The 27,229-nt window shown below is 38.6% G+C and overlaps 2 protein-coding genes across 2 annotated transcripts in view; both read left to right on the top strand.

The window, feature by feature from the left end:
• LOC107562036 (luc7-like protein 3) overlaps positions 1-8,842 on the top strand; it is a 12,363-nt gene extending 3,521 nt beyond the window's left edge. Inside the window, exons 3-17 of the mRNA XM_016246600.1 lie at positions 836-902; positions 981-1,020; positions 1,505-1,649; positions 1,848-1,922; positions 2,005-2,109; positions 2,198-2,359; positions 2,561-2,912; positions 3,166-3,176; positions 3,285-3,359; positions 3,442-3,546; positions 3,635-3,796; positions 3,998-4,085; positions 4,274-4,281; positions 4,433-4,657; positions 8,341-8,842. Of these exons, the coding sequence (XP_016102086.1) occupies positions 836-902; positions 981-1,020; positions 1,505-1,649; positions 1,848-1,922; positions 2,005-2,109; positions 2,198-2,359; positions 2,561-2,912; positions 3,166-3,176; positions 3,285-3,359; positions 3,442-3,546; positions 3,635-3,796; positions 3,998-4,085; positions 4,274-4,281; positions 4,433-4,624 (1,587 nt within the window). The 3' untranslated portion in view covers positions 4,625-4,657; positions 8,341-8,842. The remainder of the gene's footprint in view (positions 1-835; positions 903-980; positions 1,021-1,504; positions 1,650-1,847; positions 1,923-2,004; positions 2,110-2,197; positions 2,360-2,560; positions 2,913-3,165; positions 3,177-3,284; positions 3,360-3,441; positions 3,547-3,634; positions 3,797-3,997; positions 4,086-4,273; positions 4,282-4,432; positions 4,658-8,340) is intronic.
• Positions 8,843-11,700: 2,858 nt separating this feature from the next.
• Positions 11,701-27,229, top strand: part of LOC107562037 (ras-associating and dilute domain-containing protein-like) — a 28,690-nt gene continuing 13,161 nt past the window's right edge. The window contains exons 1-7 of the mRNA XM_016246601.1: positions 11,701-11,828; positions 13,222-13,457; positions 15,108-15,436; positions 22,043-22,717; positions 23,145-23,182; positions 24,620-24,795; positions 24,984-25,096. Coding sequence (XP_016102087.1) covers positions 11,701-11,828; positions 13,222-13,457; positions 15,108-15,436; positions 22,043-22,717; positions 23,145-23,182; positions 24,620-24,795; positions 24,984-25,096 — 1,695 coding nt within the window. The remainder of the gene's footprint in view (positions 11,829-13,221; positions 13,458-15,107; positions 15,437-22,042; positions 22,718-23,144; positions 23,183-24,619; positions 24,796-24,983; positions 25,097-27,229) is intronic.

The following is a 27,229-nucleotide window of genomic DNA, read 5'->3' on the forward strand; positions in this document are numbered from 1 at the left end:
CCTACTACTGTTACTAAAGAGCTTATGCATATTGGAGGACTAACCCATACAGAAAGCTAAAAAATGATTTTGGTAATCACCAGTACTGTTAGTTTAGAGCAGCAGTGGCACAAACCATCATTTGTTAAAAACCTTACATAAATGTTAAGCATTGTATATAGTGAATATAGTTTAAATCTCTGCATTAAAATATTAATAAGGATGATAAAGACGAATAAAATCACAATAGGTAAGAGTAATGCTCTGCAGGAACACGTGTTCGCTTTGACCACAGTCACGTCACAGCCCGATTCGGACGGTAATTGTTTCTCATATGGACGTCTGTAAAAATAAATGTACTTATCACCTCAGTGATAAAACTCATGGATTCCGAATAGGGCTTAGTGTCATTTCTTTATCCTGTTAAATGCGGTTTTGCAGGATGAGGTGACCGTGGGTGTTTTGAAAGGCGACGTTAAATAAAATGCATCATTATTATTATTTATTTGTAGAAATATGATTCCCAATGCACACCGACTTCCCAGAATACTGAGTGCCCTGTTGGTTACAGTGCTTGCTTCCTTTTTAATTATATTAAATTTATTAAATATTTATTTATTTGTGAAAAATACTGTGTCATCTAAGGTATTAGTATGTTTATTTAACACATTCATTTATATAGTTCAAATTTCTTAAATATTAATTAAAATAAATATAATTGTGTCTGCTTTATATCGGCCATCGGCCACCCTGCTTTCCAAGATATCGGCATCGGCTGTCAAAAAACCAATATCGGTCGACCACTAATTCGAGTACTCGTGAGGATTTAACACAAGTGTTCACTCTTTTTCTTCAGGTCTGCAAATACTACCTGTGTGACTTTTGCCCCGCTGAACTCTTCACAAACACACGATCAGACTTGGGTAAGGACAGCTTCTCAAATACATTTGTCTCGTTTTATTCTTGCGATCCACATTGTAATGTGTAATTTTTTCCCCCAGGTCCTTGTGAAAAAATCCATGATGAAAACTTGAGGAAAATGTAAGTGTTGGGTGAATGTCATGAACACATCCCAAATCAGATGGTAAAAAAATAGTTAATTTTGTTTTTTTAGAACCATTAATATTAACATAAATATTAATATACTTTTTTTTTTTCTGACAAATTCATTAACATGAATTTCCTCACAATTTTCTATTATATAATGCAAAAAATCGGCAGATTTTTAATTCCCATTGTTCTCAATAGTGATTGTCATTACTGTACACATATACTATGTTTTATTTAGTTACGTTTACTAGATTTAAAAAAATTTTTTTATTAGAATTATACATAGAATTAGCCATAAACATGTTCTACAGCAAACAATCTTGTTTCTAAAAATTATCTTGTTAAAAAATTTTCTTTAAGCATAAAACTATTTCTAATTTTACCCCAAAATGATTATTTAGTGTAATTTTACCAGTATATGTTTTAAGATTTGTATCATATGTTAATGTAAAAAAACTGTTACACACTGTCTTAGGTATGAGAAGAGCTCCCGCTTTATGAAGGAAGGATATGAGCGAGACTTCCTGCGGTACCTGCAGAGTCTCCTGGCCGAGGTGGAGCGCAGGATTCGGAGGGGCCATGCGCGTTTAGCCCTGTCTCAAGCCCAGCAGAACTCTGGAGTAAGTATTTCCATAGCCTTCACTGTCTACATATTTATATGACCACATTTTGGAACATATTTATTGCCTGGCTCTTCAGCAAGCCAGCCGGTTAGGACAATCTGTTAAATTCATATGCAGTTTTTATTATGATAATATAGATAAAGGCGTGTGTACACTGTGTGTCGAGCACAACTCACTCCGAACTCTGATTTCCAGGCACCGGGTCCATCTGGGAAGAACGAGGAGAAATCTCAGGTCCTCACCACGAAGATTGAGGAGCTTGTTCTTCAGGTAGGTTCTGCCTGTCATAAGTGGAGAAATGAGCACGAATGTGTTCAGAGAGGCATATAGATGTGTGTTTGTGTGTGCTCAGATTGAGGAGTTGGGCTCGGAGGGCCGTGTTGAGGAGGCGCAGGGCATGATGAAGCTGGTGGAGCAGCTGAAGGAGGAGCGGGAGCAGCTCAATTCCACTCCTTCAGTGAGTAACACATCCAGGTTTAAGCAGACATGCGGCCTGTTTTTGTATTTAATTGTAAAAGGTACTGACATGATTTCTTGTTTGTCAGACGATTGAGAGCTTTGCAGCTCAGGAGAAGCAGATGGAGGTGTGTGAAGTGTGTGGCGCTTTCCTCATAGTTGGTGACGCTCAGTCCAGAGTGGATGATCATCTAATGGGCAAGCAGCATATGGGATATGCCAAAATCAAAGCCACGGTCGAGGAGCTGAAGGTGAGGTGGCGGTCAACCTTTTGATTTAGGGTCCGTTATAGACATTTCTTCCAGTTCTATATTTTACAATACAGTCATTTTGTAAGAAAAACAAATTCTTAATGTTAGATAATTTGGTAATGCGTGGTTTTGAATGAACTTGATTGGCACAAATCAGAAGTCGGTAATGTTTACACCATGATTTTCTGTTTGATCCCACAGGAAAAGCTGCATCGGCGCTCAGAGGATCCGGAGAAGGATGAGCGAGGCAAGAAGGAGAAGGAGGACCGAGAGCGTGAAAGGGAGGAGCGTGAGAAGAAACGCAAAGAGGAGGAAGAGAGAGAGAAAGAGCGAGAAAAGGAGAAGGAGAGAGAGCGGGAGAAGGAGAGGGAACGTGAGCGGGAGAGGGAGAGGGAACGGGACAGGCGCAGGAGGAGTCACTCCAACAGCAGACACTCCAGCCGCGCGTCAGACCGCCGCAGGAGCCGCTCAAGAGACAGGAAGAGGTCCAGGAGTAAGGAACGTGACCGGAAGCGCAGCAGGTGCGCAACTCTCACAGCTCCTAGACACACGAGCTGAGAATGTGCAAAGCAATATATATTTTGTTTTCAAAATATATTTGTTTGATATGCTATTATAGTATTTATTTGTTTCAAATTGGCTTTTATTTTTCAGTTTTCATTTTTATTTTAAAGTCTGGGTTTTTGTTTTTGGGGGGGTTTTAAAATGAGCCCAGCAGAACTCTGGAGTAAGTATTTCCATAGCCTTCACTGTCTACATATTTATATGACCACATTTTGGAACATATTTATTGCCTGGCTCTTCAGCAAGCCAGCCGGTTAGGACAATCTGTTAAATTCATATGCAGTTTTTATTATGATAATATAGATAAAGGCGTGTGTACACTGTGTGTCGAGCACAACTCACTCCGAACTCTGATTTCCAGGCACCGGGTCCATCTGGGAAGAACGAGGAGAAATCTCAGGTCCTCACCACGAAGATTGAGGAGCTTGTTCTTCAGGTAGGTTCTGCCTGTCATAAGTGGAGAAATGAGCACGAATGTGTTCAGAGAGGCATATAGATGTGTGTTTGTGTGTGCTCAGATTGAGGAGTTGGGCTCGGAGGGCCGTGTTGAGGAGGCGCAGGGCATGATGAAGCTGGTGGAGCAGCTGAAGGAGGAGCGGGAGCAGCTCAATTCCACTCCTTCAGTGAGTAACACATCCAGGTTTAAGCAGACATGCGGCCTGTTTTTGTATTTAATTGTAAAAGGTACTGACATGATTTCTTGTTTGTCAGACGATTGAGAGCTTTGCAGCTCAGGAGAAGCAGATGGAGGTGTGTGAAGTGTGTGGCGCTTTCCTCATAGTTGGTGACGCTCAGTCCAGAGTGGATGATCATCTAATGGGCAAGCAGCATATGGGATATGCCAAAATCAAAGCCACGGTCGAGGAGCTGAAGGTGAGGTGGCGGTCAACCTTTTGATTTAGGGTCCGTTATAGACATTTCTTCCAGTTCTATATTTTACAATACAGTCATTTTGTAAGAAAAACAAATTCTTAATGTTAGATAATTTGGTAATGCGTGGTTTTGAATGAACTTGATTGGCACAAATCAGAAGTCGGTAATGTTTACACCATGATTTTCTGTTTGATCCCACAGGAAAAGCTGCATCGGCGCTCAGAGGATCCGGAGAAGGATGAGCGAGGCAAGAAGGAGAAGGAGGACCGAGAGCGTGAAAGGGAGGAGCGTGAGAAGAAACGCAAAGAGGAGGAGGAGAGAGAGAAAGAGCGAGAAAAGGAGAGGGAGAGAGAGCGGGAGAAGGAGATTGTTCGTTTTTATTTAATTAAATTGTTTGGTTATTTATTTTTTTGATTTATGGTAATTTTTATTTGTTTGTTGTAGAACAAACCTTTTGAAGACTTCATTTTTCTGTAGCTCCATGTGTATTTTTTTATTTATTTTTGACACGTGCAGAATTCCCTCATCATCGTTACATCAGAAGTTTCGAAAGGTTTTATTGCAAGAGTTTGAACTGACTCGCGAAACTAAATCAAATATGCCTAATCTAACTATATTTCTGAATCGCCCAGATAGCCATGTCCGTTTATTGTTTATCTCACAGAGCACAAGGACTCCTCAGATGAGAAAAGGAGCAGCAGAAAGGGCTCGGTTGAAAAGTCTAATGAGCTCTCCAAGCCCGAGTCCATGGAGGCGGAGCCTCCCAAAGCGGAAGTGAACGGCACCGCGCAAGAGCTACATTCTGAAGGTGACACACAGTCCAATTAAAACTGATCTGATAGGACCTCAGATCAGCCCCAGGTAAGTGCACTGTCCCGTCCGGCCCGGGTCTCTCCCCCTCTCCCCTTCCCCCCTTTTTCTTTCAGTTCTGTCTGTGATTTTCTTCCTGTTTTTTAATAGTGCATCGTAAGTATGCACTGAAGATGGGGACTAGGCTGATGAAACGGAAGAAAGTAGAAAGAAACAAACCCAGAGGGAAAGGCCAGTGTAGCCCTGAAAAACATGCTTGGAGGTACCTCGTTTTGTATCGGTCATACATCTGTCTCTTTAGACAAGTTCTCTTCCAAATTTACGTGGTTTTTTTTGTTTGTTTTTTCTAACTCTGCCTTTACTACCTCAACCTGTTAACTCTATGCTCGCAGTAAGATTAAACTAGTTGACTGAACTTTGTCTTTCACATATAAAATGATTGTGTGCTCATATGCATGTACATGCATAAGCACACAGCATTTTACCATCTGATGTCTATAAGGTGTTAATAAGAGGTCCAAAGAGTTCATTCAACTGCAATGAATACATATGTATTTTTTTTGTTGGAGTTACATGGATATGTTGCACTTTTTAATACCGTCTGTTCTTAAAGTTGAGATCCGATAGCTTTGGGATGATGGAAGTGTAGGGTTAATGAATTATTGCAGCTGACTTCCACACCTCACACAGCGTTGGTGTTGTGAGCGACCCCTCCCCCCTCATGAAAAGCCAATTTAAAAATCAAGGATACTGTCAATCTGTGCAGGTATTCACCAAAGGTACTCCTTTCACTACCCACATCCATTTGAATGCTGTTGCCTGTGAACGTGTCTCAGAGCTTGATGTTTATTTACCCTATCTCTTTTCTCCCAGTTTGAAATGTTCTCAGTTTTGCTTTCTGTTGGTTTCAAGTGCCAATGGTTTACTCTACGCCGTAACGGGTGGATGTCAGGTTTACAGATGAGCCCAATTGATATCCCACAATAACCTATCAAACCAGATCAAGCTCAAAACAGTTCTTTCTCCTTGTTTGTGTCGCTTATTTTAATTTTGCCTGTTCGGTAACCAGTTATAGGTTTGAATTAGGGCTGGGTGATATAGCTAAACAAACGTATGTCAGTTCATCTTATTGATAGGAATGTAACGATTCACTCAACTCACGATTCGATTCACAAGTTTTTTTAACAAAATGAGATATGACAAATTTTAAATTAAATGTCTTATATTGCTTGCACAAAATGCTGCACATTTCTTTGTGAAATTGAAATATAACACTATAATAGGATACTAATGTAGCACTTGCATATTATTGCTTTTTTGTTGGTTTTGATTGCTTCTGTTGTCCTCATTTGTAAATCACTTTGGAAAAAAGTGTCTGCTAAATAACTAAATTTAAATATAATGTAAATAAAACTAAATTAATTTTAAAACAAGCCCCAAATAAAATAAATCTCTTCATATAAACAAACTAAGGCTTTGTCTGTGCTCTTTCCATTTAATTTGAGGCAACCGCTGCATTTTAATCTTGATCCAAACAAAGATGCTGCTTACATGCAACATGAGCAGTTTTTAATCTAAATTAGATTGTATCCTTTCGAAATTTGAAGCAAAAACCGAATGGTTTGACTTCAGTTTTGTGAAACTATACATAAAAAATATCTGCATGAAACCGAAACGGCAGACGAGCTGAACGAGACGCAGATTCACTCTCTGCCAGCAGGTGGCGCTTAAAGCGTTTCTTTGGTTTCCGCTGTTAACAAAGCAGCGCTGCACTTGTGAACTTTAATATGCATTATACAGAGGCAAGATGAAAAGAACAAATACCATCTAAACATTTCTAAAGACTGTAAGTTCCCCTCAGACATACGTTCATATAAACTCCTGCCCGTAACTGAATCGTGATTTGTTTAGCATCTCAACCGATTTGAATCGTCACATATTTGAATCGATTGTCAACCAGCTCACGGTTAATCGTTGCATACCTACTTATTGATGAAATTGAATGCATTTATTAGCTCTCAAATGGGCTTAAAGGTTGATATAAAGTTTTTTTTTTTGTCTATAAGAAGAGTAGCCACCATTTCACTATCGTGGCCTGTTAAAAATGGCTACAAAATTCTAAACGAAAGTTGTAAAACAGTGGGAATAAAAAAAAATTAATAAATCTCGTGTATGCACAAGGGCTGTCAAGTGATTAATCATTTTTTAAAATCTTGATTAAATGCATGTCATATTTAATCGCACATCAGTTTTGGCTAAGAAATTACTTCCTAAAAGATTAATTAAAACCATTAAATAGACATTACAATTTTTGTTTTGCGAAATTAAGCAGAACTTTTTTCTGTATTCACACCAATATGAATGCATCACAAATATTCACACCAAATGAATGCATTATTCTCGGCCCTAATATGCACTAATATAACAATACGTAGGAGTAAATGTTAATATTTACTTATGTTGATTCACGATTTTGAATTGGTTCAAACGGTTTACATTTTTTATGCAATTTTGCTATCTATCACTGCTGATTCTATCAGGGATATTGGATATATCGCTCAGCCCTAGTGAGAATTAGCTTGTGTTTTAATGCAGGTGTGTCTTTTTGAAGTAAACTTTGACTTACTTTCTCTCTCGTGTTTTGTTTAAATTCGCAACATGTGTTGTCCTTAAAGTAGCAGTGCATGCTTTCAGAGCAAGATCAGCCACCTACAGAGCCACAGTCTGGCCGTATAGAAGCGGGATATCAATTCTTTTAAATATTTCATGGTTTTATTTGTGTGCTTGCCTTCAATCATTTTAACTTGCAGCCGAGCAGTTACTATCGCTGCTGCTGCTGTTTAAAAAAATATAAATCTCAAGATGAAACATTTGAAAACTGATAAAGAGTGTAGAACAAAGATGATGATAAAAGTGATCCAATGTATTTCTTGCTTAATTGTGGTTTGATAGTTTTTAAAAAGCTGTGTAAATGAGATTTTTTGCGAAATTAAGCAGAACTTTTTTCTGTATTCACACCAATATGAATGCATCACAAATATTCACACCAAATGAATGCATTATTCTCGGCCCTAATATGCACTAATATAACAATACGTAGGAGTAAATGTTAATATTTACTTATGTTGAATCACGATTTTGAATTGGTTCAAACGGTTTACATTTTTTATGCAATTTTGCTATCTATCACTGCTGATTCTATCAGGGATATTGGATATATCGCTCAGCCCTAGTGAGAATTAGCTTGTGTTTTAATGCAGGTGTGTCTTTTTGAAGTAAACTTTGACTTACTTTCTCTCTCGTGTTTTGTTTAAATTCGCAACATGTGTTGTCCTTAAAGTAGCAGTGCATGCTTTCAGAGCAAGATCAGCCACCTACAGAGCCACAGTCTGGCCGTATAGAAGCGGGATATCAATTCTTTTAAATATTTCATGGTTTTATTTGTGTGCTTGCCTTCAATCATTTTAACTTGCAGCCGAGCAGTTACTATCGCTGCTGCTGCTGTTTAAAAAAATATAAATCTCAAGATGAAACATTTGAAAACTGATAAAGAGTGTAGAACAAAGATGATGATAAAAGTGATCCAATGTATTTCTTGCTTAATTGTGGTTTGATAGTTTTTAAAAAGCTGTGTAAATGAGACCTGTTAATCTGGTGTAATGTTTCTGCTTGTGCTGTAAATGTGTCTGGCTTCACGCACTAATGGAGTTTCTCTGACCATTTGTGTACATCAGGGGGAGTTTGAACAGCTGCGAGAGGAAGACCCGAAGACCTCCATCCGACAACTCACCTCCGCTGCTTTAAAACAAGGTGAACCACAGATGTAGTGGCCTATATGATAAAGATGTAAATGTAAAACGGTCCCCTTTTCAGTGTTTCCACAGGACCCTTCGTGTTTTTTCAATTATGTTTGTTTGGTTTTCTTTGGTCTCACTGCTATGAGCTGGCGTAGATGCACATGCAGGTCCACCATTATTTCTGTCAGTATGCATTCAGAATGAATCAAATACTTGTGACATGTTTGCTCTGTACAGTCCGCTCTCACTTGACACGTTAGAAATATTGACGATCGGTTCTGCTCGGTATTTTGACTGGAAGCCTTAAAGGTCTCTAACTGGCTTTGGTTTTCCCCTCTGTATGCTAAATCCCAAATCTTTACACGGTTTTAGTTTAGAGAAGTGTTTTCATTTTGTTCCAGTTTAAAAAAAACCCTGTATTTGTCCTGAATAAAAATGAGGAAAAAAATGATGTCGTGTTGTTTTTCAGAGCGCTATGGGAGCATGCAAAAGATGGCAGAACTGCGAGCTGACCTGCTCGCTTTAGATATCAGAAGGTTTTTCCTTGTTAAACTCGTTTAACGCCAAAGCAATTTTGCTGCTATTAGTACATCAGAGGTCAAAAAAACTTGATCAAATCTGACAGTGACAAAATATTTAGTAGTATGTCCAGGATTGTGTTTATTCTACACGTTTATTGTATTTTATCAGTTTAAATGTGTCTCAATGTATGCAAATTCATGATTTCCTGGAAAGGCATGTCTGTTCACTTAGATGGCTGTCTTGGGGACTCATTTTTTGAAGATGGATCTTCTTGAAAGGAAATGGCTGAAGTCTCCTAAACTGTCAAGACTAGGGATGTCACGATTCACTCAAGTCACGATTCGATTCGCGGTTTTGATTTCACGATTCGATTCACGATTTTTAAACCAAATTAGATTTAGGACAAATTATAAATTAAATGTCTTATATTATTGCTTGGACAAAATGCTGCACGTTTCTTTGTGAAATTGAAATATAACACTGTAATAATATACTAATATAGCACTTGCATATTATTGCTCTTTTGTTGGTTTTGATTGCTTCTACTGTCCTCATTTGTAAGTCGCTTTGTATAAAATTGTCTGCTAAATAACTAAATTTAATGTAAATAACAAAACTAAATTGAAATTTTAAAACAAGCCCCAAATCAAATAAGTAAAAAATAAAGAAATCTATTCATATAAACAAACTAAGGCTTTGTCCGTGCTCTTCATTTAATTTTAGAGGCAACCGCTGCATTTTAATCTTGATCCAAACAAAGATGCTGCATACATGCAACATGAGCAGTTTTTAATCTAAATTAGATTGTATAATTTCGAAATTTGAAGCAAAAACAGAATGGTTTAACTTCAGTTTTGTGAAACTATACATAAAAAAATATCTGCATGAAACCGAAACAGCAGACGAGCTGAACGAGACGCAGATTCACTCTCTGCCAGCAGGTGGCGCTTAAAGCGTTTCCTGGTTTCCGCTGTAAACAAAGCAGCGCTGCACTCATAAACTTCAATATGCTTTATACAGAGGCAAGATGAAAATAACAAATACCATCTAAACTTTTCTAAAGACTGTAAGTTCCCCTCAAACATACATTCATATAAACTCCTACACCTAAATGAATAGCGATTTGTTTGGCATCTCAACCGATTTGAATCGTCACATATTTGAATCGATTTTCAACCGGCTCGCGGTTAATCGTTACATCCCTAGTCAAGACGGTTTGAATACAAACCTGCAGACTCATTACCTTCGTGTAGCAGGGTAAACTGGATACTGTTTGATTGTTAAACATACATCTTAACACTTCTCGTGACGCACAACACATTTTCTCTGATTGAGGTACCTGAGAATTTAAAAGAATCCCCTTGGTTTATCAAATTAGCCCGTTTGAATTGAATTTGAACGGTAAAGTACCTTGTTCTTCAGCTTAGCGTTTACAGGGACGGTAAGCCAGCAAATCTGCATAAAATCTGACAATAGCATGGTCCAACTTAGTTTATTTTATTTATTTTCGTGTTGAATAGATAAAATCGAATGTTTAAACGCAAGCGGAGATATTTCTGTAACTCAAAGCGCCCCCTTGAGGAGGAAACATGTAGTGCAGCTATAGTCATGTGTTATTTGTGATCACTGCCAGTAGATGGAGACACACTTGTGGTATCGTGAATGAAAAAACAAAGACGTGCATGCAGAACGAGCAAATATTATGACATTCTACGTAGTTGAGTCCTTTCACACCCAGTGCAAGGGAAATCCTCTCCCGCCTTTCCCTTTTCCTTACACTTCAGATCAGATCCGCTCACATTTACAGTGAGGGAACTGCTGTCATACAGGCTGTATCATAATTTATGATGCATAAAGCAGATCCGTGTGTATGTATATTAAATATTGAGCAATCAAATACGTCAGGCAATAATAACGATATGCAATGTGTGCAGTTATTTAATGTATGGAAATGAACTGAAGACCATGTCCACCTCATTTATAAAACAGAAGTAGAGCGAATGCCATTTTAATTTCTAATGTAGTTTTGTAAATAGTTTATTTTAAATAAATGCAGCGATTTACATAAGAAGGGTTTTTGTTTTCGTAAAGTTTACACACTTTCTGCTCGTAAATCTCGAATAAGGTCCAGTGTTTTCTTTCAGCAATGCAGGGTGTAAAATGTCTTAATATCGATAGATATTTTTTTTATATATGTATATATAAATATACCTTTGTATCTGTTGTCACTGCTGTGACGAAGTTTGCGCTCATGAATATGAATTAGTACGGCCAATCACATACCCTAATTAATATTCATGAGCTAAACATATCATAATAGGATTGACTTCCGGCTAGAGTTCCCAGACGCCCTCTTTACGACGCGTTTTAACTTTTCAAACGGGACCCAAGCGCACACACACACACACACACACGGGACAGGGGACACTCAACGGAATCAGAGCGAGCGTGTCGCTGGGACAGTTTATCGCTATCGTTTACGATATCGGATTAGCATTCGTTTTAATCCGTAAGGACATGTCTAATTAAAGAGGACTTGTTCAAACCGGACTGGATGACATTATTTAATAGCGAAGCAGACACGGTTGTGTTCAGTGGATGATAGTAAAGAAAGGATGACTGAAGATGTTCAGCGTTTAAAGTCTCTGTGTCACTAACACGCGCGACATGTGTTGCCCCGAAGCGAGTTATTTGGACAGCGGGGCACACAGACTGGGATAGAGCTGCTAAACGTGACACTTGAAATCGAACAATTACACTCTTGCACGCGCTGACATGATCTCGGAGGAAAGAAGCAGTCTCGTCTCTAAACAAGCTCTGGGCTTTCCTGTGGGCTTCTTGATCCGCTCGCCCAAGAGACGCCTGGCAGTGCTGGGCAGAAAGAGCAGCAGTGGATCTCTGCAGTGAGTTATGCACACGCTTCTGCATGCCTTGCGTTTACTTTCAGCACACTCGCGGCACAAATGAAGAAAGAAGTGCCCCCTGAAAGCATCCGAGGACTTAGACACACTTAAACAAGGGTGACAGCGATGCCAGTAGATAGCAGAATAAGTCAGTTTTTATTTTAAGTAACAGACAAGCAAAGCATTTGTTAGAATTATATTTTTCTTAAATATATACATTTATGTGTTTGTATTTATATATACATAATATTCACAGTATACACACGTATTATGTAAACAAAAACGTTTATTTTGGATGCGATTAATCGTTTGACAGCACTAGTCAAAACACATCACTGGAAAAGCACTAAGGGCTGTACACAACAACAAATAAAATAACTGTAACTATAAAGTGTCAGTAATTGTTCTAATTGTATGATAATAGTGATGTCCACACCACAGCTACGTCGATAATGACACAGAGAAACCATATCGTTTGAATCACTTTTTTTCCAGCTGATGAACACAAAAAAAACATTGTCATTGAAACATTGAGCCAATCAGAATCCACCAGATTTGAAAGAACTCAAGCATTTAAAGCAGTAGACAACAAAATGGCAGCACATGCTTATAATAAACAGAACATTATCATCCCTTGGTGTGGATGAATGACAGCATAGATATCATTGTTGTTATCTTTATAGTGATCATTCTTGGTGTAAACAGGCCTTGTAGGGGACATAACACAGTTTCGGCCAATCTCATGTTAATCTTGAGTACCTATAAAGTAGTATTGCTTTCTTCATATCTTCAAAGAGCCTTTAGTTTGATCAGATTTATAAAAGACAGATACAGCTGTACCGCTTCTCTCTGAAAACTGTGAAGCTCTTGGAGGTGTGCCGTGGACGGAGCTGAAGAGTCACGAGTGCGAGAAGCTTTTGCGCAGCGTTCGTTTGCAAGCTGTGACATCGACATAAATAAAACAGGAACAAAAATGTATAGACTTAAATTGTATTTAATTTGTTTATAAAACATTCCTCACCCAATGCCGGGAACTAACAAACACACTTGCACAACTCCGTTGCTGGCTCGGAGAAACAAACTGCCTCCACTGTTCCCTTAAAGGGGTCATATGATGTTGCTAAAAAGAACATTATTTTGTGTATTTGGTGTAATGAAATGTGTGTATGCGGTTTAAGGTTAAAAAACACATTATTTTCCACATACTGTACATTATTGTTTCTCCTCTATGCCCCGCCTTTCTGAAATGCGTCTCTGTCATACGTTCAACTTGTTTCTTGAGACTGCCATGTTTGGCATGAGAATCCAACTCTTTAACAGTGTAAATAAGTCAGAATGCATGTATTATTAGTCCAGCAGGTAAGGTCAGCTGAGCTGTTCTCTTGCCTCACAGGTACTGCTTGGAAAAGGAAGACTCCAGTGCGTATGTGCTCTGTGATGTGATTGGCCAAACTGGATTGGACCATGAATGGAAGACCGAGTGCTGTCGGGTTGTCGGTGACCACGAGAAGCCCCTCATGTTGCAGTCGCTCTGGAAACCCAAGGATGGATTCTCCAGGCGTTTCGAGATCCAGAAAAGAGCAAACGTGGAGGCGCAAAGTGCCAAGAATACAGATACCATCACTGCAGGTATTGCAGCAATTTATTGTGTGAACGTATCAACAGTTTAGGGCCTGTTCACACCAAGGACAATATCTAAAACAACTAAGTTTTAATAATCTTTCTAATTCTGTGAGAATAGTATCCACACTACAGCCGATGAATCAGAATCAATAAATTCGAATCCATCACCTTTAAAGTGGCAGATGACAAAACTGGGCGCTCTTATAATAATCAGAATGTTATCATGCATTGGTGTAGACGCTGATATAGTTATTGTTGTAGTTATTGTTCTAGGTGTGAACGGCCTTTAGAGATGTTTTGACTAGTTGACCTTTGATCTACGTATGTTCCAGTTGACTCAATTTAGGAATGTTTTAACAGAGTGAGGTGCCTCACGGCTTATCCCAACAAAAGCCTGTCAGCAAGAAGCTTAGTGAAATTGCTCTCTCAGAAGTATGTTTTATTGGGATAGTCCCATCAGCTCTCACACTGAGCTTTCCCACCGCTCTCCAGCCGCCAACATCGAAATGGCTGCTTGTTTTTCTTTCTGAGCGTGTTTCCTGCACTCTTGAGGGTGTTTTTTCTTTGGCATGGGGCTGTGGTGTTCCACAGGGTTCCCTTGAGAATCGGTGACTGGGGAAGCTCGGCCCCCATCGCTGTGTGTTCTGGCAGAACAATGTAGATGACCGCCCATTTCCACAGCTGATAACGCCTGGGTGTGAAAGCCTGAGCTCTGAGAACATTTCACAGCACTCTTCAGTTCTGTTTGTTACGTCACCAGTGTTGGGGAAAGTTACTTTTAAAAGTAATGCATTACAATATTGCGTTACTCCCCAAAAAAGTAACTAATTGCGTTAGTTAATTTTTTATGTAAAGTAATGTGTTACATAACATTTTTTCTCATCTGGCCCGGGCTTGCTTGTTTGTTTTAATACAAAAAGTTATATTTTTGGCAAATGCAATAGTCCTTTCACACCTAAATTTCTTATCGGTGTGGTTAAATTGGATCAATAAAGGTCAATAAAATGGGATTAAATACACAAAGTGTTTTTTTGTATTTACATGTTTAATTATCGCAGGTATCTGTAATATTCTGAGTTTGCTTTTCACAGTTTTTTCCTCGTTTTGAGGACAACTGGATCTGTTTTTGTTGTGGGTAAATGCATGTTCACATTTAGTCTAGAACTACAGTAACATCATGCTTACACAACAAACACAAGGTCTCTGCACTTAAACACCAGGAAAGGTGTCAGTCAATCAATGGGCGTTACTTATTTGAAAAAGGAATTAAAAAGTAATGCGTTGCTTTACTAGTTACTTGTAAAAAAGTAATCTGATTACAAAACTTGTTACTTGTAATGCATTACTTCCAACACTGTATGCCACTCCCATCCATAGTCATCTTATTGCAGATCGTCTAAACAAAATGTGGCAGATGTACAGCTATATTTAGAAGAATGTATGAAAGCATAATCTTAAACCATTTAAGCCATCATTTTATGAACTTATGCTGCTTTAAAATTGTTGCTCATGCAGTAGAAGAAGTCTGACAAAGCCATAGTCAGTGCTATTATCTTCATAAGCAATGGTTGTCTATACGTTTTTAGCATGACAATGTGAAATTGTATACATTTTTTAAGTTGAAGTCATATATTTTAAAAACATTTATCACCCCAGGCCTCAATGCCCAAGCCCGAAAGCTGCAGCATGCTCGTGCGCGGGTCACCTCTCTGTTTGTGGATGGGACGAATGAGGGGCTGGATGCTCTGGGTATCTGGAGGAGCTTGAGCGACATGGACATCTCCACTATGGGAAAAGAAGCCAGTGAGACCCATAATGCACCTCTACAGGAGGATCCAGAGGCAGAGGCTGATAAAGAGGCTCACCTCCTCAACGCAGAGAAAGAGGAGACGGAAAGCAGCGATGACAACAACACGCAGTACTCCATCCACCTGCCCTTTGATTTCCCATATTTCCTTCTGCTGCAAGGATACAACCACAGACAGGTAGGACCTTCAGTGATGTTCTTTGTGTATTTGGATTAGAGTTATTTTTCTAAAAAATAAAAAAAAACCTGTAGCCATCCATGGTTTCCTTTAAGATTTTTAGTGCTGTTTGCCAAGACGAGCATCACTATTTCTGTTACTATCGCTCTCATTTAGGGTTAAGGATTTTTCTGAAACCTTAAACCTAAAGTATTAAACTTTTAAGTGCATCTCTTCTCACACTGTTGGCACTATGCGTCAGTGATTTATGAAATTGTGTGGACTTCTGAGGAGAACCTTTGGCATTTAAGGTGCATTCAGTAGTTTGTTGCTAATTTAAAAAAACTTTTACATGATAAGATCTAAATTGTCTGTTTATAAAATGTCGTCTGAATGGTGTACCCTTCATAAGAGGAAGACAACATAATAGTAATATCTGGTGCAGGTCGCCCCCTCAGTGTATGGATGTGACCCATGGTGTTTCACTATACATCCTCACACTCACTGCTGCCTTTGTAGATACACTAGTAGTATAGTGTAGTTTGGTGATGCGAAGAGTGAAAACTTGACAATGAAACACACTTTACTTTACAAGTAGAGGAGACTCAGTACCTGTGCAGCTAAAGAAGCAGAAAAAGTCAAAAGACAGAAAACATAAAAAAACAGGCAAAGACAAAAAAGAGTGTAAACATGCAACTAGGGAATTTGTGGGATCTGTACTGAAAGTATACAAAGAACAGTGTTGCTAATGCTAACTAAAGAACTACTGAATGCTGCTTGAAAAGTAGATGAAAAATCTCACATTTTACATCAAAGGAAAGGCCTGAGCCGTATATATAGATCTTGTATTAATGGGTCAGTTAGGCCCATTTCAATTTTTGAGTGGTTAGAAACAGTGGTTAACCGATGATGTTTTGAAATGTTGTGACTTTTTCTCGTTTAAGGTTCTGAACTTGCCTGCAAAGTGGTGAAACTTTGATATGTTGTGGAATTTGCATACAAAATATTGTCAATTCAACCCACATATTTCATTGTTAGAAGCAGCTGAAAACGTATTTTTACTTGTTTGATTTGAGGGTATTTACGTTTATATTTTTGCTGTTATCTGAAGAAACTTGGGCAACATTGAAGGTTTAAAATTGGATCAGTTTTTTGCATGCCCTGTTGAACAAGTGGCTGCTTCAGTGTTATTTGATTTGTTCTTTTAACCTTAATATCTTACCAGCATCAGTCTTATATGCTACACATCTGTCATATAGTGGTCTAAAATCACAATATTTGTCAAAAAAACCAAAGCACACTGTAATCAGATGTCTCTGACCCCAGTATTAGACGCCTTTCCAAACCTTACATAAGTCATTGGTGCATGTTGCTGACAGTGCCGTAAAGTCTTGACTTAAACTGTTTAATCTGGTGAGGAGTATCCTGGCTGGTTGCCACTCACTGTAAAGAGAGATGGCGTTTTCTTCAGGATTGGCCCAGGTCAGAGGGACAGGATTTGGACAGACAGGTGATCCATGTGTCTCTAGGCGTCCTGGGACTGGCCGGCAATGGGAGATGAGCTAAACTGGAGCTCTGGTCAACGACGAGGGCTGTTACCTCTCACACAGGAGGAGCCGAAGCGTGTGAGAGAAACACACTGAATCCCACAAGCCCTTAATAAACCCATAGATCCAACAGATTAAAGACAACAGCGAAGAAAAAAATAGACTGAGGCCTGTTAGGCCCATATGTACATTTTTGACTATTTCTGATTTTATGGTTGTTATTAAAGCAAATATTCTAAGTAGTAACCCAGCAATCACGTAGGCCACATTAAATTGATCAAAAGTGACAGTAAAGACATTTATAATGTTTTCTTCATTTATAAAGATTTCTACTTCAAAGAAATGCTGCTCTTTCAAACGTTTTATTCACCAAAAAGTCTTGAATAAAACTTGTTCATGGTTGTTCAATCGTGGTTTCCACAAACATATTAAGCAGCACAACTGTTTTCAACATTAATAATAATAATAAATGTTTCTTGAGCAGCAAATCAGCAGATTAGAATGAATTCTAAAGGTAATGATGCTGAAAATTCAGCTTTACATCACAGAATAACAAAAAAAACAAAGCACACTGTAATCAAATGTCTCTGACCCCAGTATTAGACGCCTTTCCAAACCTTACATAAGTCATTGGTGCATGTTGCTGACAGTGCCGTAAAGTCTTGACTTAAACAGTTTAATCTGGTGAGGAGTATCCTGGCTGGTTGCCACTCACTGTAAAGAGAGATGGCGTTTTCTTCAGGATTGGCCCAGGTCAGAGGGACAGGATTTGGACAGACAGGTGATCCATGTGTCTCTAGGCGTCCTGGGACTGGCCGGCAATGGGAGAGGAGCTAAACTGGAGCTCTGGTCAACAACGAGGGCTGTTACCTCTCACACAGGAGGAGCCGAAGCGTGTGAGAGAAACACACTGAATCCCACAAGCCCTTAATAAACCCATAGATCCAACAGATTAAAGACAACAGCGAAGAAAAAAATAGACTGAGGCCTGTTCACGCATTTTGAATTTCAGTGCTCGTATTAAAAAAAATACCCGTATGTATATCCCATATGTACATTTTTGACTATTTCTGATTTTATGGTTGTTATTAAAGCAAATATTCTAAGTAGTAACCCAGAAATCACCTAGGCCACATTAAATTGATCAAAAGTGACAGTAAAGACATTTATAATGTTTTCTTCATTTATAAAGATTTCTACTTCAAAGAAATGCTGCTCTTTCAAACGTTTTATTCACCAAAAAGTCTTGAATAAAACTTGTTCATGGTTGTTCAATCGTGGTTTCCACAAACATATTAAGCAGCACAACTGTTTTCAACATTAATAATAATAATAAATGTTTCTTGAGCAGCAAATCAGCAGATTAGAATGAATTCTAAAGGTAATGATGCTGAAAATTCAGCTTTACATCACAGAAATAAATTACATTTTAACATATATTAAAATAGAAAATAGCTAATTTCAATTGTAATAATATTTCATAATATTAGTGTTACCGACCTCTATCTTTTGAACGATAGTGTATGTGTATATCAAAATGTATGCAATGACCCCAAAAAGTATTTGGACACACTTATCATGTCTGAATGTAATTTTATCAGAATGTTAATTAAGAGTTTTTCTTCTGGATGTAAGAAGAAACTATCAATATTATCCACTAACTTTTCAAACCACAAAGGGTCCAGATACATTTAGTCTTCATTTGGAACAGTATATACCTATTAGTTAATTATTTCAAACTTCTTTTTGTTAAATAATGTTTTGTGCTTGTGCCTTTTGATTCCATCACACCACAACAGTTGAAATGAATTAGATTAATTAAATAACAAACAGATCTGTGGTTCCATCCATCCACCTATTCTCTAAACCAGTGTTTCTCAACCAGGGTCCATGGACCCCTAGTGGTCCTTGACGTAAGGCCAGGGGGTCCATATAAAGTATGAATTTTTGTATAAATGTTGTATATTTTGACATGACTCCTGTTCCCATGAAAGAAAAATCCAATGTAGCTGATGATATGGCCAAATACTGGACAAGTCAACTAACTTGAATTATACTTGACTGCATTTGGTCCTCACAAAGACACAAATGATACGAGTCCATTTTGTTCTGGGGGTCCTTGAGGATGGTTCTGAATTGGACTGGAGTCCAGTACGCCAAAAAGTTGAGATTCACTGCTCTAAACCACTTGTCCTGTGTAGGGTTGTGGGAGATGCTGGAGCCTCCACTGGATAAATGGCCAGTTCTTTGCAGCAAATCTATAGAATATAGGGACATTCTCTCTCTTCAACACCACAGCTACAGTCATTCTTCTATTGTTTGTAGAACATGTTAAAAGTAGCAATCTGTGGGAAAGCCAAGCACATTTTTAGAGACAGCAGCTACCCTGCTATTCCTCAGTCAGTGTTACTGAGTAAGCATTGTCAAGGGTGTGTGAGTTTTTGCATGTTCACGCTACACTGGAAAACCGTAACTATACAATGTGACCAGAGAAATAAACAGACATATTCAAAATAGACATGAAACGCCATTCTTTAAGCGTTTTCAATGTGGCATGTTTACAGTTGAAACAAAATATTCAATGAGAATCCATCTACAGTTGATCTGATTGCGAAAAGCGAGTGGAATGGAGCCAGAAAAAATAGTTTCAGAAGCAGAGACAGTTATTATAATTTCATTCAAGATGTTAAAGATGAACATTTCATTCATTTCAATCTCTTGCTTATAGCGTATGCATGTGAGAGAGCGATAAAGGGGTTTGCGGTTCTAGCAGTAATTATATGCGTATTGTCTCGTTTAAATACAGAACTATAATCAGGAGTTAGTGAGGACTTGTGAAGCGCTGCACTTTACTGAAGGTAATAATCAGCATTGTTTACTAAGCCTGCGGTGAACCCTGGCAGTGACACGACTCCTTCTGCTATGCACTGCTGTTTATCTTGATTTTGGCCACAGGCCTTTGAGCCTCCACATTTTTAGCTGGAAAAGTTAGTATTCCTGTTTCGCAATGTCTACACTGGATTTCTCCCATCCTATTATAATCAACAAAGCAACGCATACTGGAAACTCTCGACTTGAGGAAATGTAGAAATTAAATCAAAATAGACATAGTAAATGTGGTCTCATATGGGGTTGTTTTTCCCCACACAAATGATAAGACATGCTACTAACTGTATGTGTCTGAATTCAGGGAAATTCCGATCATGTGATTTTTACATCAGTGATTTGAAATGTTCCAACAGCTAAATATGATGAATTATGTTGACATCTACAGAGGGCTTAGATGTATTTTTTTGTCCACTTTAGTCATGATGGGGTCCTCAGTCTATTTCCAGTGTGTGTCAAGCAAAAGAGTTTTGTAAATGGGTGAATGAGAGTGAGTTTACAGCCTAAAGTGCTTGGGAGATTATCTTGGGTTAAGGGACTTAGATCAGCTCTATGTCAATCACATATAGTCCTGAGAGGCGCTTCTTCAGAGCAGAAGAATCATGTGGTTTAGCAGCACAAAGTGGATCAATCAACAGTGCAGTCTGTTTTGACACCTCAGTTTAAGCAGATGAAGAATTTAGACAAGTCCGTCTTTATACTGTACTTCCTCCTTCTGTTAAAATCAATTATCAGTGCGCTGGGATTACATAACACATTGATTCTTGAGATGTGAAACAAAACATGTCCCACACCTTTAACTGACACTAGTTTAAAATATAACATTTCATTTACACTTTGAAATTAATCAGAGGTGTTTGAATGTACCTAATTTTCAAAACATTCCCACTAAATGCACCTGTCTATAAACTATTATTCAATACTTAATATTGATTAAAATGTTAGAATTATAAATATTTAGGCCTATCTTTAACAGTAACATGGCACATAAGGGTTTTATGTAATGTTTCACAAATGTACCTCAAAACTATACTTTTTGTAAAAACTAAAGATATTTATATCAATAGATTTTTATAAAAACATTTATCAAATCAAGCAGTATTAAACTCAGCCTTTGCATAATTCTAGTGCTAGTCCAGCAACATTAATTCTGCTAAATGTTATTATTTAAATATATACGTAATTACAGTGGGTACGGAAAGTATTCAGACCCCCTTAAATTTTTCACTCTTTGTTATTTTGCAGCCATTTGCTAAAATCATTTAAGTACATTTTTTTTCCTCATTAATGTACACACAGCACCCCATATTGACAGAAAAACACAGAATTGTTGACATTTTTGCAGATTTAGGGATTTTTGGATTCTTTTTCTATTTTAAGTAGGTCCTGGTAGTAGCTAAAAACATCCCAAAAATAAAATGTTTACTGCATTTAATGCAAAATATTATTATATTGTTAACACAAGAAATAATTCATAATCAGTGCTAATGCTAGAGTTTTCAATATTTATAATAAATATTTAACGTGACAGCGCATAACATTTTTGTATCTAGACAAGTGGTTCCCAACCATGGTCCTGGAGGCACCCCAAAACTGCACGTTTTGCATGTCTCCTTAATCAAACACACCTGATTCAGGTCATCAGCTCATTAGTAGAGACTCCAAGACGCCCAAACTCGGTCCTGGAGGGCCACTGTCCTGCAGAGTTTAGCTCCAACCCTAATTAAACACACCTGAACCAGCTAATCAAGCTCTTACTAGGCATAATAGAAACTTCCAGGCAGGTATGTTGAGACAAGTTGTAGCTAAGCTCTGCAGGACACCGGCCCTCCAGGACAGAGTTTGGACACCCCTGCTCCAAGACCTGAAATTGGTGTGTCAGAGAAAGGAGACATGCAAAATGTGCAGTGTTGGGGTGCCTCTAGGACCAGGGTTGGGAACCACTGATTTAGACCATGTTGACCCCTATTGAGTGTTACGCAAGGAAATAACTTTTTTTGAGAAGATGAAGCCATATACAGTTTTACAGATTTATCCCAAAATCTCTAATCCCTGGTGTATAAATCATTTCCCCCCCCACACGGTTTGTCCCAGTACTTAACAGTCAGTGAAGTCTCTGAAAGTTAGTTTTGTTTCAGATTCTGCTGGCGCACATGAATAAAACCTCCTGTTTTTGCTGTTAATCTCTTCTCAGGACTTTCTGATCTATCTGATGAGTGGGAACAGTTGTATATTTGGCTCCTCCATTGAATCCTCCACTGGTCACAATGAAGAGACCCTAAAAGTGGACGTCCTACTCTTTGCCCCTGACATCCTACCTCAGCACTGCTGCGTACAGCGTCTAGACACCACCAGTGACCAAACCACGGGAAGTAGCAAGATGAAAACCATGCTCAGACCCCTCCACAGCGCACTTGTTATGCACAACGGCGTCCCCCTTGATGACGAGGTTGAGTTGTGTCCAGGGGACCTGGTGGGGCTCGGGCAGCACTATCTCTTTATGTTCAAGGACCCTACGACCTCAGGAGCCTTCCAGACCCCATCCTGGATGGCCACTCTGTGTCCTCCAGCCACAGCATCACCCTGTAAACTGTGTGGAACATCCGTCAGGAGGAGGAGGACTCAAAAAATGGCCGCCCGCTGGAGGGACTTGGAGGGCAAGGTGCTCTCGTTGTCCTATCAGGTGCAGCATGAAGATCAAGTCTTGGAGAAGATTCTCAGTAGGGTGGACCCAGGAGGGGAAGAACCCAAGCTTACTCCAGCCTTTCTGCTGTGTTTGTGCATTCAGCACTCCGCCACCAACTTTGAGTTGGTTGACCTCCGGAAATTGCTGCTCTCCATTGCTAATCAAGTCCAGCTCACCATGTGGGTGAGTGGGAGTTTATGGAGTACAAAAAGCAGCCAACGCCATAGTAATACCATGGAGATTTTTGACATTTATACCATGGTAGTTCCTTGGTATTATTTGAAATACCTGTGGAGTACCACAATAGTACCATCTTACTATGCAGGCTGTTAGAACAGCCAACGAGAATGTATAGGAAAGTACTTTGGAGTAACATGTATATATAACATGGTACATTATAGTAGTAACCATTTAGTACTATGGGGTATTGAAGTCTATGGTGTCCATATGATACAATTTAAAACCAACTGAGTACTGAGCACAAGAACATGTCCTGTTTGAGACACCTTTTGGATAGCTAAAATAGGTCATTGTTGTCATCAGAGATTAAAGGTTGTGGTACACTTAAACAGATCTGTTCTTCTGAGATGTTTTTTTTTCTCCTCTACAGGAAAGAACAAAAGAACTCGCAGCTCTGCAGCCAGACATGTGAGAGAGCTTATTTCTTTCTGCAACCATTCTTCTTTCACTCGCCTCTCTGAAATAAGAGCAGGGAACTTAAAGGACGGCAGTAACTAGCTCATTATCACCCATGGTGCTGTGGGTGCTCAATTCACTTTTGTTTTCTCTGTGGTGCCCAATCATGACCAGAGACAAGGCCACTTGAGCATGTCATTAACTGTTGAAGTGTACAGTAATAAATCTGTCTGCAGACAGACAGCAGTGCTAAAGTGGTTCAGGCTCTGATTGTCTCGTGTGCAAATTGCAGATTTGGCTAGCAGAGAGCTGGCATTTTCTATCAGTTGACTTTTTCCGCTCAGTCTACATCCTGATTTTTTATCTTTTCCATTCATATTGTGGTGAGGTATACAGCTTAGTGGTTAAAATGGAAGTACTAAACGGGGGAAATTAACCTCAACATCTTAAATTTTTTGATTATGGCTTGCTTGCTTCTTTTTGGTGCTAGTGTTTTGGTATAGAAGGTTGTGAAGCCCCTGGCATCATTGCACCAAGTTAAACCAACTGTTCTTTGTCTTATTTAATTAGTTGTTAAGGTGGTTGGTTGGTTGGTTAGACTTTTAGACAGACAGATGTTTGGTTTGGCTGATTAGATGGATGGATGGATGGTTGGACAGACAGATACATAAATGTTTATATGGATGGTTGATGATTGATTGTAAATTGGTTGTTTGGTTGGTTAGAGAGATAAATGAATAGATGTATGGTTGGATATAAATGGTTAGACATAATGATATGGTGATTGGTTTGTTTGATGGACAGACATGTAGACAGACAGAAAGGTTGATAGATGGATGGCTAGTTAGACAAAATAACATAAATGTAAAGCTGGACAATTGGTTGGACAGACCAATCAATAGGTGTATGTAGACAGACAGATGATTGGTTAGTTTGTTGGATGTATAGAAATTTTGATGGATAGACACATAGCTGGATAGATCGTTGGTTAGACAGACAGAAAGATAGTTGGTTGCTGGGTTGGTTGGACAGACATATAATTAAAAAAAAATACAGAGGTAAATGGTTGGTTGGTTGATTATTTTCAGCAGATATTTAGACTGACAGGCCAAAAGGTAGATGTATGGTTGGTTAGACAAATGGATAGCTATTTGGTTGAACAAGCTTATAGATGGGTGTTCATAGACAGATAGATGTCTGGTTGGTTGGATGTACAGTTATCTTTATGTATAGATGGTTGGTTGGTTAGTCAGACAGATGAAGGGATGGCTGTTTAGATTGCTGGTTGATTGGTTAGACAGGTAAGTGGATGGTTGTTTAGATATATGGTTGTTTGTTTGGTTGGTCTGATAAAGAATGGATGATTGTGTGTTGGATAGGCAGACAGGTGGATGGATGGATGAATAAATGAATGTATAACGTGTAACCATTGTGCTTACTATGCTACAGAAGCACTGGTGATACGTCAGCAGAGCAGCATGTGTTGAACATCAAGGATCTGATCCCAGGCCTACAGCCGCTGGTGCTGTGGATGTCCAACTCCATTGAGCTGCTGCACTTCATCCAACATGAGGTCCCCCTGCTCTTAACATGGAGACAGCAGGACAGACAGGAAATGGACAAAGGTACGAGCCTTCGCTCTGTGTTGTCCTAAATTATACTAAATATGTGTTCGATCACTGTGACATATGGCCTCTTTGGCTTGTTGCTTAAGTTATTTGTTCATTTCAGCTTTTTGTCACAGAACAAAAGAATGCTGGTACTTGAGGTCTTTTTGTGAATGTGCAATAACATCATGTCTCCATCTGCTCAGAATCAATGGATTGTCAGATCCAGTCCACACGTGCTGCCAGTGAGGAGGCCATGACAGTCCTAGAGGAAGTCATCATGTTCACCTTCCAGCAGTGTGTCTACTATCTCACTAAAGTAAGTACAAATGAAAGACCATTAACTATTTAAAGTTTTTGTGTGGTTAAGTACTATATTTAGTATTTTACTACTAAAAGTATAACTTTTTACTCATTGTTCTCGATACGTAATGTTTATGTTACATTAAATATGTTCCACCTATCCCTAAAAGGATGTAAAATATGTGAAACAGGACATAACCGTGTAAACACCATTTTGCGCTTCCAGTCTGTTAGCCAAAATAAAGTCATAACAAGGCAGTGGAGACCTAGGGATTGGCCATAGCCATCGGTGAGCAAGATAACTTGTCCTCTCCTCCCAAAATAATCGAAAATAAACATTAACAGTGTATTTTCTCAAGGCTCAAGTTAATGACAAATCCCTGCCTCTCTTAAATGAGTGTGGAATATTTTGGAACACGATGTTGACAACATTTATTTTCATGCTGTAGTTGTCCTTGATAAATGTCTTAAAGACATTGTTCAATCAGACTGAACTTTTTATTTTCTGTCTATTGTTATTTTCTCCATGGAACATAAGGAGAATTGCTTTAGTTTTCAATAAACTATTCCTTTAATGTTTTATATGCCTCCTTGGGAACTAAACCAAAAATCATAATAAACGGTGGTGATTGAAATAAAATAACATGTAAATAAAATTATAATTAAAAAAAAAACTAACTTAAAAAAATGTGTAATGTTTAAATAAAAGAACTGAAGTATGTTAGTAAGTTGAAGTACTGAAACTACTAATACTAAAATAACTATAATTTAATGCTAAACAGAAATATATAAAAAGATAATAAAAATGTAACATGCACATAACAACAGTACTAAAACTTAAACTAATATTAAAGTAAAAAACTGACCATTTAAAAAAAAGAGCTAATTAAAAATATGAATAACGCTACTGTATAACAGCATATAAGCAGTGCTAAAATAACACTCAACGAAACGTCATGAAACTCATTCTCTATTAAATGATGTCAGAGTTATTATTGCATCAGTTCAGTGGTGCAGAAAATCCTGCAGGTGATGAAGTCACCTTGAAGTCCGGACTAGTTGAAGACAAAAAATTCCAAATATGTGACACATTTGTTGCAGATTAACTTTGTGGATAAATAGTGAAAGGTTATGTCTTTCACGGTCCAGTCACTCCAGTCTTGTCCTAGAAAACAACTGACATATCAGGGGTTAAGAGGACTGACAGTGGAGCAGACAGGAAGGCCATAGTTACCCATCCTCTGCCTGACGGTGAAGCAGCTGTGGACCTCCACATTTGGACTCAGAGAGTTCATCTGTTTCCTGAGCAGGAAATATTCTGTTCTCGTCACCAGAACGGGAGAGGAGTGTCCAGTTAAAGCAGTCATAATGCCCATCAGGAAATGAACAGTTACCAGGAGTTTAGTTTCTAAATCATTACCATAGAAATTTCCTTGTAGAAGCCAGTCTGACATCTGTTACCTGTGATGTCAGACTGTGTAAGGTGATTGGTTGGTGACAGGAAATTGTACAAACCCGATTCCAAAAAAGTTGGGACACTGTACAAATTGTGAATAAAAACAGAATGCAATGATGTGGAAGTTTCAAATTTCAATATTTTATTCAGAATACAACATAGATGACATATCAAATGTTTAAACTGAGAAAATTTATAATTTTAAGGGAAAAATAAGTTGATTTTAAATTTATGGTAAAAAAACATACAGAGCATTAAACACGTTGTAATTAAGAGCATTAACTTCTTTTCTATTAACATCTGTTGGGAATGTTTTTATCATAGCATTAGGTATTTCCGTTGTATATCAGTTGTTGTGAATGGTGAGATCCAGGCATCTCTTAGTCATGATAATGAACACTGATGTCATGGCTGTGACCAAAAGGCAAGACAAGAATGTGTCAGTGATGAGTCATGGGGGCGGGACCTTTGGCTCTAGTTAGTTTCTCAATGACCTCATATGGCTGAAGTGCATGGAGTGTGATGAGTGTGAAGCACTTATTTCGGCTTCATTAACCTCTGCTGTGCCCTGAAAAATTGGCAGTGTGTGTGTGTGTGCGGGGCCGTCCTTAGGGGGACCCGGGGGACGCCCCCCAAGAACACGATCGCGAACAGACCAAGGGGGACCCCCCCCCCCCCCCCCGCCCCCCTCGC

The sequence above is a fragment of the Sinocyclocheilus grahami genome, unplaced genomic scaffold, assembly GCF_001515645.1.
Source record: "Sinocyclocheilus grahami isolate Dianchi unplaced genomic scaffold, SAMN03320097.WGS_v1.1 scaffold803.1, whole genome shotgun sequence".
In the NCBI taxonomy this organism is placed as follows: domain Eukaryota; kingdom Metazoa; phylum Chordata; class Actinopteri; order Cypriniformes; family Cyprinidae; genus Sinocyclocheilus; species Sinocyclocheilus grahami.